Source organism: Corvus kubaryi, unplaced genomic scaffold (genome assembly GCF_017639235.1).
Source record: "Corvus kubaryi isolate FWS band 111438036 unplaced genomic scaffold, C.kubaryi_AGA036_p1.0 split1-65, whole genome shotgun sequence".
NCBI classification, from domain to species: Eukaryota; Metazoa; Chordata; class Aves; order Passeriformes; family Corvidae; genus Corvus; species Corvus kubaryi.
In genome coordinates, this window is record NW_024582080.1 from 2,234,523 (window position 1) to 2,249,425 (window position 14,903).

The 14,903-nt window shown below is 44.7% G+C and overlaps 1 protein-coding gene across 8 annotated transcripts in view; it reads right to left on the bottom strand.

Annotated features, from left to right (window-relative positions):
• Positions 1-11,346, bottom strand: part of DHRS12 (dehydrogenase/reductase 12) — a 31,801-nt gene extending 20,455 nt beyond the window's left edge. For 2 of the 8 annotated variants that reach the window (XM_042014332.1, XM_042014333.1), the window contains exons 1-4: positions 10,437-11,346; positions 9,242-9,375; positions 6,611-6,693; positions 141-233 (exon numbers count right to left, since the gene is read on the bottom strand). In XM_042014332.1, coding sequence (XP_041870266.1) covers positions 141-233; positions 6,611-6,693; positions 9,242-9,375; positions 10,437-10,693 — 567 coding nt within the window. In that variant the 5' untranslated portion in view covers positions 10,694-11,346. Of the gene's footprint in view, positions 1-140; positions 234-5,064; positions 5,251-6,610; positions 6,696-8,268; positions 8,347-9,241; positions 9,376-10,077; positions 10,316-10,436 lie in introns of those variants that run through there. The other 6 variants (XM_042014329.1, XM_042014330.1, XM_042014334.1 and 3 more) reach the window with 6 other exon arrangements.
• Positions 11,347-14,903: the final 3,557 nt, after the last annotated feature.

The following is a 14,903-nucleotide window of genomic DNA, read 5'->3' on the forward strand; positions in this document are numbered from 1 at the left end:
GACTCCTGAAAAAAAACCATCTAGAGAAAAATAAGGGGAGAATTGTGGGCCAAACTGTGAGGTCTACATGACCTGTCAGATAAATTCATAGGCTACACACTCCCAAGACAGACACACATGATTTAAGTATACGAACTTACCAACACATTTAATTTATGTTCATTTTGGAATTTTTCAGCAAACTTCCATATTTCCTTGGGATTAGATACATCCACAATATGCAAGAAGATATTCTAAAGGAAAAGAAACTAAGTCACAATCAACAGGGAAAGTGAAGAGAGACCCTGTTTAGGCCTGTCTAGGTGAAAAGGTATTTAAGCAGTATGAAAAAAATATTGTCTCCAGAACGCAACTAATACAGGTTAACATGCACAACTGCAAAATTTAACTCTAGTCCTTAAAACATGCTTAGTCATTGCTTCAGCTGCTTCTGAGACACAGATTTTTAATGCCAAAGTTATTAAGAGAGAGTCCTATTTAGATAAATATATGTGACAGACCACCAGGCATAGCAGAGAACTAGAAAAATACTGCAAACCTTGCAAAATTTCACTTTAAACAATTTAGCAGCTCTCTCTTTGGCTGAACTTTCCATGGAAATGCTCCAAGTCACAGCATTAGAGAATAATCTAGATTGGAAGAGACCTCTGGAGGCTGTTTGGCAAACATGGAGATTCACCAGCCTGTCTGAGCCTCCAGTGTTTGATCACCCTCATGGTGAAAACATTTTTCCTACTATCTACTCAGAATTTTGTCCCTGTTCCAATCTGTGTCAGCTGCCTCTTGTCCTCCCACTGCAGACCTCCAAGAGAGGCATGGCAGTGCCTTCCCTACACACTCCCATCATGTGGCTGTAGAATACAGCCAGACCCATCTCAGCCTTCTCAACGCTGAGCAAAATCAGCCTTCTCAGAGTCACCTTGCACATCACATGTCCCATCTCCCTAGTCACCCCCTGTTGGACTCACTCCAGGACATGGATGACTTCCTCCTCCTGGGGAGTGCAAATCCAGGCACAGGACTCCTGCTGTGGTTTCACAAAGGCTTAATAGAGAGGAAGATGCACTTCCCTCAGCCTGCTGGCTAGATTCATGTTCGTACAGCCTGGGGTATGATTGGCCTTCCCTGCCCCAGGGCACTGCTCACAGAGGGACAACTTGTCACTCCCAGGTCCCTTTCTGCAATCTGCTTTCCAGCCAGCTAGGCAAAGGCTGCACTTCATTCTGTCACGCGTGCTGTTAAAAAGATGTCATCAGGTTTTGCCCCTGTATTGACTCCTGGGGGATGCCACTAAAAATCATTAACAGATCAGCTTTGTACTGTTGATTGTTACTTTTGGAGCCACATGTTCCAGAGTTTTCCATCTACCTTTTCACCCACCAGTTCAAACCACATCTCTTCAAACTGGCTACAAGGATATCATGGCAAACCATGTAAAAGGCCTTGTCAAAATTAAGGAGAGGACTGCTCCCCTCTTGTCCACAGGCAGAGTCATTTCACCAAAGGGATCAGGGAGAGAATCAGAAGGGTAAAAGATAGAGAACATGTGGGTTGAGATAAAGACAGATTAATAGGGAAAGCAAAAGCCACACATAAAAGCAAAAAACCCCAAGCCCATGGCCATACCCCCCTGAGAACACCCAACCTTGTCTGATCTCAGAAACTAATCAGGGTTGGGCCTGGTCAGTACTTGGATGGGAAACTGCCTGGGAATACCAGGTCCTTTAGGCTTTTTACAAGGAATTAATTGACTGCTTCCCACAGACAGGCAGGTGTTCAGCCATCTCCTGGAGAGCAAGGCCCCATCACACATAATGGTTACTTGGGAAGCCACCACCCCAAACATCTCCCCATTCCTTTTTCTTTCCCCCAGCTTCATAAACTGAGCGTGATGTCATATGGTCTGAAATAACCCTCTGGTCAGTTTGTCAACCTGTCCTGGCTGTGTCTCCTCACAACCTCCCGTGCAACCCCAACTTCTTCTCCAGTGTGGCAGTACAAAAAGTAGAAAAGGCCTTGGCTCTATATAAGCCCTCTTCAGCAACTACAAAAGCATCTCTGTATTATCAACCCTGTATTCAGCATAAATCTAAAACACAGTCCCATACCAGCCACTGTGACGAAAATTACCCCCACTCCAGCCAAAACCAGTACAACGAGCAAAGGTATAGATCCACTCCAGTGCTTGAGTCATGCCAACCATTTCTCTCTAATCCCAGTGAGACCACAGCTCTGCAGTCATGCATGGATTCCCGTGTTTCCTGTGCTATGTGTACTCATGAACAGGCATCTGAAATGGGCTCCCAGACATGCTGCTTTCTCATGAAAACTGTGAGAGCTTCCTCCATTTTGCAGTCCCCATGACACATACTCACTGTTCCCATGACTCTCCCGGCTTTGGTCACTACCAACCAATGAACCACTTTAAAGCCTCCCCACTAAGCTTAGCAAACCTGTTGGCAAAGACACTCTTGCTCCAATTTGTCATTGCTGCTCAGCTCATCTAACAGAGAAGGTACAAGAAGTACATAAAGGTCAAAGTGACAAAGGCCAAAGTGACACCAGCTGAACATTCAGGTGTTGACCTGCAGGGCATGTAAGCTCCTACCCAAGCCCTTCCCTTTCACTGTATGGATTTAGGAGACCACAACTTGCCCTTGACTCTCTGTAAACACTCCTGGCGAATTCCAGGTCACCCCTCACAACGTCATGGGTGCCTATGTGGTTGGGCAACAAGGGGTACTAGTCTAAGGTCCAGACCAGCCTCAGCAGACTCTCTGCAATACCTTACATCTGAGTCCCCAGCAAGTGACAAACCTCTCAAGTCATCAAGCCAAGACTGCAGATGGGTGTCTCCATCCCCCACAGGAAGGAGTCTTCAGCCATCATCACCCACAGCTTCCTCCCACTGTCAACAACTGTTCAGGATCATCTGTCTCCAACACCTCCCCTGACAGAGCTTGCTCTTCCTCATCTGTTACCATGGCACTATACCTATCCTATAAATGCACATCTGCAGGCAGAGAAGGAACTGCCTTCTGTTGCCAGCGTTCACAAGCTTCCATTCCTCCCCATCTTAGGAGACTCTATCCACCACTTATTCAAATGCAGCTTCCAGCCGTCCCTCCTTCCATGCAATGTGCTCTTCTACTCTCTGTAGAGACCTTGCCAATCTCCTGTTTCTATTCCCTATGGTTCTGCAGCCTGCTCACCTCCTGCTGTCACTTTACCTGGCAGCTCAGCACCCTGAGGACAGCAGAACCCAACAGATGAAGCCACCATCATCCGCTGCCCCAGGATCAGGGAAAAGTACCAGTCACTCCCTGCAACCCAACATCTGCCACATTATCCCTCTGGAGCTCTGTCTGGACAGGTCTCCTATGTGCCACTCCCACGTGGCTCCAGCCAGGGTGGGAGAGCATGCTTTCAGGAGCATCACTGCACCCACTCCAGCTGTCTCAGAGTGCTGGGTGCCTTTTGCATCCCCTTCCATGCTAACTGCTGCATTAACTCCTACATCCTTGTCAGTCACTTCATGTCACAACACTCTTGCAATGTTTTGCAATACTATGGCCAGCAATGTGGATGCAATAGAATTAAAAAAAAAAGGCTTAACACTGAGCAAAGTTATCATTTTCTAAACCACTAAAGCTAGAAATAATTCCTCCCTCCAAAACATCGAAAACCTTTTGCTGCTTGCTACAGACAATTCTTCTGCTTTCTGCAGATTTGTGTTCTACATAGTACAAGCACAGTGGCATTTATCAGCATACAAAGGCACGTCAACTCCTACTCTTCTCCTAGATAGCACTTAGTCTCAAAGACACTCCACAGATTGTCTTATGACGTATGCCAGGAAAAGACAGTTTTAAAATAATTATGCAGAGGATGTGTTCTCTTGCAAAACAACAATCATTAAAGAGCCTCCTCTCTTTCCAAGTTGTTTCTTTAAATAATCATTATACAAGCAAATGAGATAAGTGAAGAAGCTGAAGAAATGATATGGCATTATTGCCTGCCTGTAATTCTGCTTCCCTGAAGATAAAAAGCACATGACTTTCTCTCTAGCCATTTGATTTCAGCTCCTTAGTTGAGTTTGGGTCAGAATTTTCTCACTGCAATAACGTGCTCTAGGATAACTCTGCCTGATCAAGGAGATTGGACCAGATGACCCACCGTGGTCCCTTCCAACCATACCCACTCTGTGAATTATTTCTGACCAAAAACTTAACACTGCTCTACTGGTTCAAGCTGGATACCTCTTTAAAACTTTCTGCTTTTAAAGCTAATACCATTATCTACTGGCACAGAAGAGGTAAAGTTTTTTGGGCAGATGTTCACTATTACACGGGATTTCAGAGACTGAAAAAGATCCAAATCAACGTTTATCTGCTGAAGACTGTCACACTGACTCCGGAAAAGGATATTCAGGCCTGTTACCTATAAAGGTCCTCGAAGGTAGCAAAGCCATTTTCAAAGTGAAACCTAATCTCTGTGACTGGATCTATTTCAACAGATTAGGAGAACTTTCCAGTTCCCAGATCTAGGGGCAGGCGACTGCCAAATAATTCCATTTCAGCACTGAACTCCAGCATGTACTGTGGAAGATGGAAAAAATCTTTGGTGTATGCTATAACAGGATCTCCATCCAAATTATCAGGAAGAGCAAGTTCAGTCTGGATACAGCTTGTCAAGTTGCAGATAAAGCATTTTATTATCCCTCTGGATTGCTTCTGAATGAGCACTTATAAAGAAGGATGTTCTTATGGACTCCTTATTAAAATGCTCTTCCCAGTGCAGTCACGTGTCCCACAGGGCCTCTTGTACAGCTCATCTAACACTTCACTGAGAGCTGCTCTCTGCATGAGTGCCCTGGGTCACAAACAAGTTCTGCAGTGCCCTCACACTCTCTCATGACTACAGAAACTATGGGTTCGCAGCCCACCAAAAAGTGGGAATGCAGTAATTATGCTGCCTTTAGAGGAAGAATATTATTTGCCTCAAGTTTTTTTCACCAGGTGACAGAAAACAGAACATGAAAGAACCTTCAGAGGTCAAACTCACCTCTCTTCCCAGGCTGTCTGACTGCAGTTAGAGAAGGAGGTAACACAGATAATCACCAGTCTTACTATAGCCATGGGATTACACAGCTATAGACAGCTGGAAAGTATTTATTTCTACATAAGGACTGATCTGAATCACCTTCATTAAAGAACTGAAGAGTAATGCTGGTTGTGCCACACTAGGGAGCTGAAATCAAAGAGCAGAAATTTAGTCAATATGACATCTCTAACCATAAAAAAGTCTTCAAAATTTTTGAGCCACATTAAAAACCATTACTGGAATCAAAATACTGTGTACAAGAGTCAAGTCATTATTTAAAATGAAGATTAGGTCTCCATCCAAAAGCTGTGGGTTAACCATGGTAGGCAGTTCAGCCCCATACAACCCTATTTACTCACTCCACTTCCAGTGGGAATGGGGAGAAAATCACAAGGACAAAACCAGTGCAACTTGTGGGATGAGATAAAGCCATTAATAAGTGAAGCACAACTGTGTGTGCAAACAAAGTAAAACAAGGAATTAATTCACTACTTCCCATTGTCAGGCAGGCATCTAGCAATCCCCAGGAAAGCAGGATTTCATCCCATGCAACAGTAATTTGGAAAGCCAAACACTATAAGCGTGAATGTCCCGCTTTACTCCTTCTTCCTCGCAGCCTTTACTGCTGAGCACAATGTCACATGGTCTGGGGTGTCCCTTCGGTCAGCTGTCCCAGTGTGACCCCTCCCATCTTCTTGTGCACCCCAGCCTGCTCACTGGTGGGGTGGTGTGAGAATGAGAAAAGGCTTTGATGCTGTGTGAGCACTACTCAGCAATAACTAAAACGTGAGTTGTCAACACGGGTTTGGTCACAAATCCAAAGCATAGCACCAGAGGAACTGCTATGAAGAAAATTAACTCTATCCCAGCCAAAACCAGGGCACCAAGATAGAAAGATAATGACTAGTGAATTTCTCCATAAGCACACCCTCCTGGACAATTAGGAAAAGCAACAGTGACAGATACAGGCGTGTACTGCAGAGTGATATATACAGAAACAAAAAGAATGTGTAACAGAGGAAAGGAAGAGATATAAGAAAAGGAGATGAAAAGGCGTGTAGAGCACAGAATTAGGACCACACACAGCACTTCACAGAGCAGCCAACCTTAGCAAATCAAGAGCATGTTATTCAGACACATAAAACCTTCAGCTCCAATGCTGTAGACTCATAAATGTTGTTGCAAGTGTTGCAATGCATTAACTTTTAAAAGCCTCAGCCACATAGTTAGGAATAGTAAGTAAGTAGAACATCAGAAAGCAAATCAACAACAAACATTAAATAAAACAGCATGCTGCTGATGATGTTATTAATCACAGATACATCACCTAATGAAGTTAAATCACTTCAAACCATTTGAATTATAAACTACTAGATGTTTCCATGTCTGTATGAAAGTATTATTAAAAACACAACAGCAAGATGTTGGAAGAGTATCTCAAGGCCCCTGGGGCCTTTAATATTAACAACCTTTCTAAGAGTAAACAAAAGACTGAAAACCAGCTCACCTGATTGCCCGTTTCTGTCACTATTTCCTCTTTGGCAACTTCAGCCCGTTCCTTATTTCGGCAAACCAGATGAACCGTGCCACCTGGTGGATTGCGACAAGAAAAGCACTTGATACTTAATTACTACCCGCATTAGGGGGAAACATCAGCATTTTAATTAGATGAGATACTAGATACCAGAAAAAAGATGGAATATTTTTGCTTGGCTCTGGCTCCTGTGAAGGCAGGCAGGGTCATCATGCAAGGCTGCACGTATGGAAAAAGCCACTGCACTCTAAGTACTGTGCTCAAACCATTTCTGTCAAGTCTGTACATCATGTTTAGTGGGTGACATACCAGAGCTACACTGGAAATTGAAGCTAAGGCATCTGTATTATAGATAGTTTTTTGATAAATGCCTTAGGAAGTTCAGTAAAGGGCTTGAACAACACAAGTGACTAGAATCACTCTGTGAAAAGGAAATAGAAGTGCCAGATACCAGAATTCTCAGCAGTAGAGATATGACAAGGACTATAGCCTCAAATTGCAGCTTGGGAGGCTCAGGTCACCTATTAAGAAAAATAATTTTCAGTAGTTTTCTTCTCAATAGACCAGGCTGTCCCAAGAGGATGCATAATTTGCATCATTGTAGGTATCAAGCAGCAAGACACAGCAGTGACTGGTTTGATCTACTGTTGCCAACAGTCCTGCTCCAAATGAGATGCTGGACAAGGTGACCTCTAGAGTCAACCAACTTTTCCATGAAAGGAATACACAAGGCAAGGCTCTTCTCAGAGACCTGGATACATAACACAATCTCATCACTTAGCCATATTAAAGAATGTCTTCAAAAACAAGACTAAAGTAGAGCTAGGCAAACTTTTTTTTTTTTGCTTCATATTCTCTGATTGTTACAAGTCATGTGTTAATTTCAGTCATAGGAATACCTATACTCTTTACCTTTGCCTGTTTTTAAAGGTGTTGTAGGGATTGCTATCAGTTCACCACTAGCAAGCTCAAGGAATTAACCCCTAATAGAAACATAATTAATCACTGATAAACAGTTCTGTTGGGTCACACTTCTACTGCCCAGAACCCAAATGGAAAACACCAAGTCTACTTTGAGGTGATACAGTCCCACACTGCACAGCCCAGTCTGGGGTGTGACAATAAAATCTTTTGTCTACAAGAGAGGTTTTTCCACTGAGCACCAGGACAGGGGGGAAGTTTTGGTATGACAGATACACTAGGAAAGGAATTTAAATGTATTTTACATGGTAAAGATTGAAACTATTTGAACTTAACACATGGGAATAATCAGAGTAGTTGGGAGAAGACTCTATCAAGCTGGAAGTGCAGTTCACAAGACATAGAGGAAATCCCAAATCTGCATACCCATAAGACACCAATTCAGAGAAAAGCTGAACTCAGAACACAGAAATTGTCAGAAAGATCATCATTAGTTAGAAAGATCTGAGTGCTTGGAGGTAAAGCCAACATAGCTTGATTATTCTTCTGCTGAGTCTGAATTACTTATTTTCTTCTTGTGGTGCCCTTGAAGAGATTCAACTAGAAGTCTGAGCCCCAACAGCTGACACTGAGTTTCAAAGTGAGATGTTCAAGGATGGGACCAGGAAGTCATTTAACTTCATATGAACAGCAATGCCCATACAACATATCAGACATGCAGTCTGAGCCCAAGGTTGTTCTGCTAAACATGGTGACCAAATCCCATACAGATCCAGCCAGCTGTCCAGTTTGCAAAACCTGGTAGAGATACCATTTGTGAGCAAACCAGTCACCTGACAAAGCACTACTTACATAAAGTGATTATATACATTAGCAGTAGCGGGAACCTGAAATCAATCACGCGCTGGCACTGATGTAGATCTTTAACCCAAAGAGTCTTTGATGCTAACAGTTTTATTTTTAATAAAATAAATTCAAGTTTAATTTAACTGAGTCACCACTTTCCTTCATAACATAGTTATGAAACCTAAGCACACAAAGAGAGCAAAGAGCCACAAGCTCCTCCCTTTCTCTACGTGCCAAAACTCCTGTCACTCTTGCACAACAGGAATTATTTTGTCAACTCTGTAAGGGATTAAGTTTATCCTTCAGCAGCAGCTAGGTCCAGTTCATACCATGTCCTTGCGTACAGACAACAACATAAAAAAAACCAACTACACGTAATCAGTCAAAGGGCACAAACTCCAGGGTATTATCATCAAGATCAAGAACACCTACATCGCTTTTTTTATGCTCTCCCATCTCATTTTTGCAAAGACAATTGTTTTCTTTCGTCATATGATACATTTGCAAATCCCTTAGTTCAAATTCAGCCCAGTTGCTACTGATACTGAATTAGCCTTAAACAGACACTGATCCGTCACCAACATCCTTAGATGCCACTATAACATAGACAGTTTTGGTAAACATGCACTTGAAAAACGATTTGCAGATCCTCTCTGCTAAATTGGTTTCCTTATTCCAGTTTTCACCACACTGATTGTGCTTAAACCTCCAACCCACACTAAGAGCCCTGTAAAATGACCCCACATCCCAGGGGGGGGTGTGTGTGCTGGAAGGCCAACCCGCTTCCTTCCATCTTCTCTGTAAGCCTCCTGGGAGCTCCAGGGCAGCCCGGCTCACCTCTCCTCGCTATCTCCTTGGCTGTGGCCTTGCCAATGCCACTGTTTGCACCAGTGACCAGGAAGGATCTTCCAGCCACATCCACCTCCACATCAGCTGGGTTGAAGTGCCTGGAAGCAGACTCGTAGCCAGATCTGAACAAATCAAGAGACACCTGTGAGAAACTAGAAGAGAAACCTTCCAAAATAAACACATGTGTGGGTTGAAAAGCACTTTCCTCTCACAGCTCAGCATACAGTAATTGCCCTGTTTACTCTCTGTACCCATGGGACGGGCCATGAACACCAGTGACACTGCAATCAGCGATGTATCATAGAATCATTACGGTTGGAAAAAGGCCTTTAAGATCAAGTCCAACCATGAACTCAGCACCACCACCACGTACACCCATGTCCTCAAGTGTCGTATCCAGATGTTTTTTTGAACACTTCCAGGGATGGCGTCTGCATCACTTCCCTGGGCAGGCTGTTCCCACGTTTTGCAATGAAAGCCACAACTCGCGGTGGCGTTTGGCCGCCCCAAGCCACCCAGCCTTCACCTCGACCCTCGGGGACCGGCCCGGCCAGAGCCCCAGGGCGGGCCGGGCAGCCCTCTCCGAGCGGGGTGGGAATCTGCCCGCCTTGGCGGGGGCGGGCAGCCGTCCATAAAACACCAGATGGACACGGCCTCGCCGCGGGGAATCTGCCCGCCTTGGCGGGGGCGGGCAGCCGTCCATAAAACACCAGATGGACACGGCCTCGCCGCGGGTGAACCCGCGCACAGACAGGAGCGCCTCAGCTCGGGCGCTGCGCCCGCCCCACGCCGCCTCCCGGGCCCCGGGCGGCCGCCGCCCGTACCTCGTGTACTCCCGCAGCCCCTTCACGAACCACACGGTGTTACGGTACCAGGACATGGCGCTGCCGCTCCCGCCGCCGCCGCCCCGCAGCGGTGCCGGCCCCGCCTCTGCCCTTACATAAGGCGGCCGTGCCCGCGTTAGGTAAGGGCTGAGAGGCGGCCTCGCTCGGCCCGGCCGCGGTCACCGCCGTGGACCGGCCGCGCTAAGGGAGGGTGCGAGGCAGCGCGGCGAGTGTGACAGAGGGGGAGCAGTGGTGCCGACTTCCTGCTTAGCAGCAGTTCGTGGGCTGGTTCTTCTTAATCCCTTCTGTTTTCTCCCCTTCTTCATTAGCCATGAAGGACGGCTGCAACCAGCCCCTACCTCGCTGCAGACGGCTGGGCCTGGCGAAGGTGGTGGCAGAGGAAGGATGGAGAATTTCCCAGAACACCAGCTCGGGACAGATGCGGTTGCCAGCTAAGCTGGCGCTGCAAACGGGGTGTTGTCTTTTGGGAACAGGGAGCAGTGCTACAGGACCTGGGGCTGCATCCTGTGCCCTGGAAAGCTGCCAAAGGGATGCTCCCACAGAAACATAAACAACGATGTGCCACATGAAGTATCATTTTGCATAGCAAATCCATTAAATACCTAGCTCCTACTGATGGAGTGAAGTATTCCAGTAAGGAAAAGGGTACATGAGTGGCTGTTGCAGTAAGAGGAGTGAAATTCAAAAGGTTTTCAGTTCCTCTGGTATGTTCTTTGAACCTGTGAAGCCCAAGAGAAGCACTTAGACTTGCACATCTGGACAGCCCATGTTAGCCATAAGGAAGTTGTCATCATAGGCATAATTATACTTTTAAGTACACAAAAGGACTATGCACTTAGTTCAGTGTGCAAGTTGGATAAATTCATGCATTTTATGGGGTATGCAAGGCCACATGCAGAGAAGCTCCTTTGCAAACCCTATGTAAGTTTTCAAGAGCTTAAGTTACCTGATTTCAAAAGCACAGATAGGGAGAAATGGGAATACTCTCTCTTTTTTGATGCTGTGTTATAGCCTGATGCTTCCTTTTCTAAATCTCTAAATCTCTTCGCCCTGGCAAAGGCCTTGTACTAAAGTCTTCCACTTTCTCAGCACGATGTGTGAGTATTAGGCTCATGCAAAAGGCACTGCCTACCATGAAGTTACAACTTCTGAATTCGGCCCTGTCTGCTTGTACTGTATATTACGTGTGAAATAAGAGTATTTAGAGGGCAAAGAGACACATTTTCACTGTGATATTTTCTTCCATGCAGAGGCCATCCAACTACATGTTATACCTTTACATGAAATTTAAAAATGCTTGTTCTTAAAACAATTGAAAGACTCTATTAAAAAATGTAAATGCAGTAAGCCAGATCGTGCTTTATTGCCTTGTCATTTCTGTGTTTACCCTACTTATTTCTTAGGAACTGAGATTATGGCTTAGTACAGGCAAAATGGGATGATGGGTCTGATGTGTTTTGTTTGTAGTTTCAGCCTGTGTTCTCATAAATTGGGAAGTTTGTCCCTGCAGTCTGCCAACCTCTGAAAATAAATGGGGTGCATGCAGAGACAAAGAATTCCTCACAGGCTCAACCATTTGGACTGTGATCAGCATGATGCTGCATGGTGCAGCCCTGAGGTGCTAACCAGTGTGAGTATGCCTGGCAGAAGCTGTCTGTGAGTCAAACACAAAAATAGATTTTGGCAGGCAGAGAATGGGACCAGCTCGTAATATTTTGGGGGTTAAGCAGTAATGGGCAATTACAGCATATTACTCATGTTGAGATTACAGAAGATGTCTGAATGTAGTGTTGGCTACCAGTATCATCCTGGTACATACACAATTTTCTCAGAGAATATTATGCAAATACTGCAACACCCCTACTGTGATATTAGCTGTACTCTTCTAACAAATGGCATTTTAAGGAGATTTTGTAAATGCCCAGAAATTATGCCCTTGCCAGAGTGCACCAATCCCTGAGCACATTCAGTTGAGAGATTTCCGCTTAGAAACACTTGCTTTTTTCTGTACTGAGGGGTTAAGCTTGCATTCAGAAAGGAACTGTCACAGCACTCTGTCTGAGCAGCTTCATAGAATCAATCATTAAGGTTGGGAAAGACCGCCAAGATCATCAAGTCCAACCGTCACAGCAAAAGCAGGACACTTGCACACTGTCCTAACACCACCTGGATGTTCGTGTTGCCTCGTTTCATCCCCTGTGGTGTTTTGTTTTTGTACTGTTGTTCCAGAGGCAGGAGGCTGTAGAGATTGTGTAAGTGCTCTCTGGTAGCCCAGCCATCATGGTGATGAAGGGTTGTGTGCAAGAGAAGGGCAACATGTACTTTTGCCAAGAGCTGGGTGGTGCTGATGAAGGGCCTGCATCTCAGTATTCTCACACACAAAATTTCTTCCCACTTCAAAAGATCTGACTGCATATCTTGCCTTTTGTTCTGAATTCTAGGTTGATGCATCTTGTTAGCTGAATTAGAACCCATTCTGGAGCTTTGGAAATTTGGAAAGTTATAGCTTCTGGTTTCTTTCTTGACTGCTAGTATCTTAGCAATTAACTCCAGCAGGACACTGCTCTGAGCATGAGGGATTTTTTTAGACAAAGAATTCTTCTCATGGATTGGCATCCTACATCTTGGACCCCTATCACAGCCAGCAACTGGTATATTTGTGTCATATATAGCTGAAAGTGGGAGAGCCAGAGTCTCTTGAGCTCCTAGTATTTCCCTCATCTGAGCACAGAACAAAATGGCTTCACCCAGGCTAATAAACACATCTCAGTGTTTATCCCTGTTAAAACATACCCAAGTTAATTCTTACCCTATATCTATGCTAGCAAATACTCCATTGCATATTCCCAGGCCCTGATCCTCTTAATGCACATGCTAGGCAAATAATTGTTGATGCCCAGGCTCCCAATAGGTATTATGCAGATACTTCTGTCCAAAACAAGCTCAAATATCATTAGGGGAATAGTTTGCTCAAAGGGTAATTTATTCCCAAACACTGCAGATGAGGCTGCACCAGGGTTAACACTTCACAGCTTGGCTTGGCACTGGTGGTCCTGCATTCTGGTGCATGCATTTACCAGAGTACAAATAGCCTCCAAGCCTGTTATGCAGGCCCTCCACGACTGCAGGTAATCCTCCAAGCACATAAAAATTCTGGAATGTTGTGGCTGTGAGCCTCCAGACATTAGGATTTTTCATGAAGTAATGAGTTGAGAATCTCAATTTTCTTAAAACACAAGAGCTGGTGAAAAATATCTCTCTGGCACTCAGCTGGACTAACATGAAAAACACACCTTAGACTTGATCTGTCTTTGTACCTGTCAAATAGCAAGGAGTTTTAGACAAAGTTTTAATTACTTCCAGCACAAAGAAAAGTTGAAAATGCTGATTGCTGTTAAGGGCTGTGTGTTTCAGCACGTTTCATATTTTCTTCCCAGGGGACAGATCTAAAAGTAGAGTACTCAAGAGCTGAAAAGCAATTATATATTATACAAGATGTTTAAAACAGCTTCAAGGCTATTTTGCCAATCTCTTTTATTATCTTTTTTTTTTTTTTAAATGAGAGGCTAAAATCTCAGTCTTAAGGACAACTGGCTCCTTTGCTTGCTTCCTTCCAGAGATCTGGCAGGCTGTTGTGCATTCTCTCCTTTCCTTGCAGTTACTAATTTTCTAATTAAGTCTCTGTGCCTGCTCAGAGACTTAAATCAATCAGAACTGATTCAGTCGCCACTGATTGCAGTGGGAACAGGCACAGGCTTTATGGCCAGGTTTGCAGGAAAGCTCAGCATCTATAACTGGGGCCAGGTTTCCAAAGGAAGTGGCAACTGTGTACGAGCCACTACTCTGGGAGCTGCTCCTAACCCTGTTTTTACCATGCTGGCCTCAGCTCTGGATGCAGAACACTTGAAAACTCTGCTTTAGAAACTCACACTGCCCCAGTCAGTGTAATAGCAATCAAGAGCTGTCAGCAGCCTGGGGAGAGGTGGTTGATACTTGTCCTCTTGTGTGGACAAAGCAGAGGATTTGGTGAGTGGTTGAAGGGGAACATCAAGTCTCTGAGGTCTCAAGGACATGTCTGAAGTGCTCGTGGTAGTAGCAGGGTGAAAGAAGCAAAAGCTGCTCATCCTGAATGCAGGGAGGGGTTGAAGTTCTGGCCTGTGTTGTGTTTTGGTGAACAGTAGAGTGTTTTCTTTGTTGTGTACCCAAGTCATCACCAAGTTGGCCAACTGCTGTCATCAGCAGTGTTGTTTCCAGTGAAGAGTCAGGCTTTCCCCAGACCAAATAGCCTTATATTATTGAGGAACAAGTGTGGCAGTATGTCATCAGCTCTATCGCTCATTGCTCAGGGGCCAGTAAAAGGAATCTCGTGCTGTGCCTTATCAGAAGTATAGGTTTGCTTTATCAACAGCTGAGGGCCCTGGGCTCTGGTAGCCTGCAGGGCTTCCCAGGGTCAGGCATGTCCTGGCAAGGAGAGAGGCTGCTGAGTGCCCTCCCAAAGTGAAAAGAATTGGCTGGGAGCAGCAGCTAAACCTGCTGCTAACCTAGTTAATGTCATATATATCAAATAGCTTATGCAAGCTTAAGTGTTTATGATTGTTTTTAAAATAATAGGATGGCTTAGGATATTTTAAAAATAATAAAACCAAAACATTTTAGTTGATATGCATCCTAGAGAATAAATTTTTTAGTCAGTAAAAGATAATTCTGTGATTCCCATGACTGAAAAACTCTTTATGTCTTTATGATGCCTAAAGACATACTTGAATGCATACATGTTTGTTGCTAGGCTGTGGCAGTAACGCAGC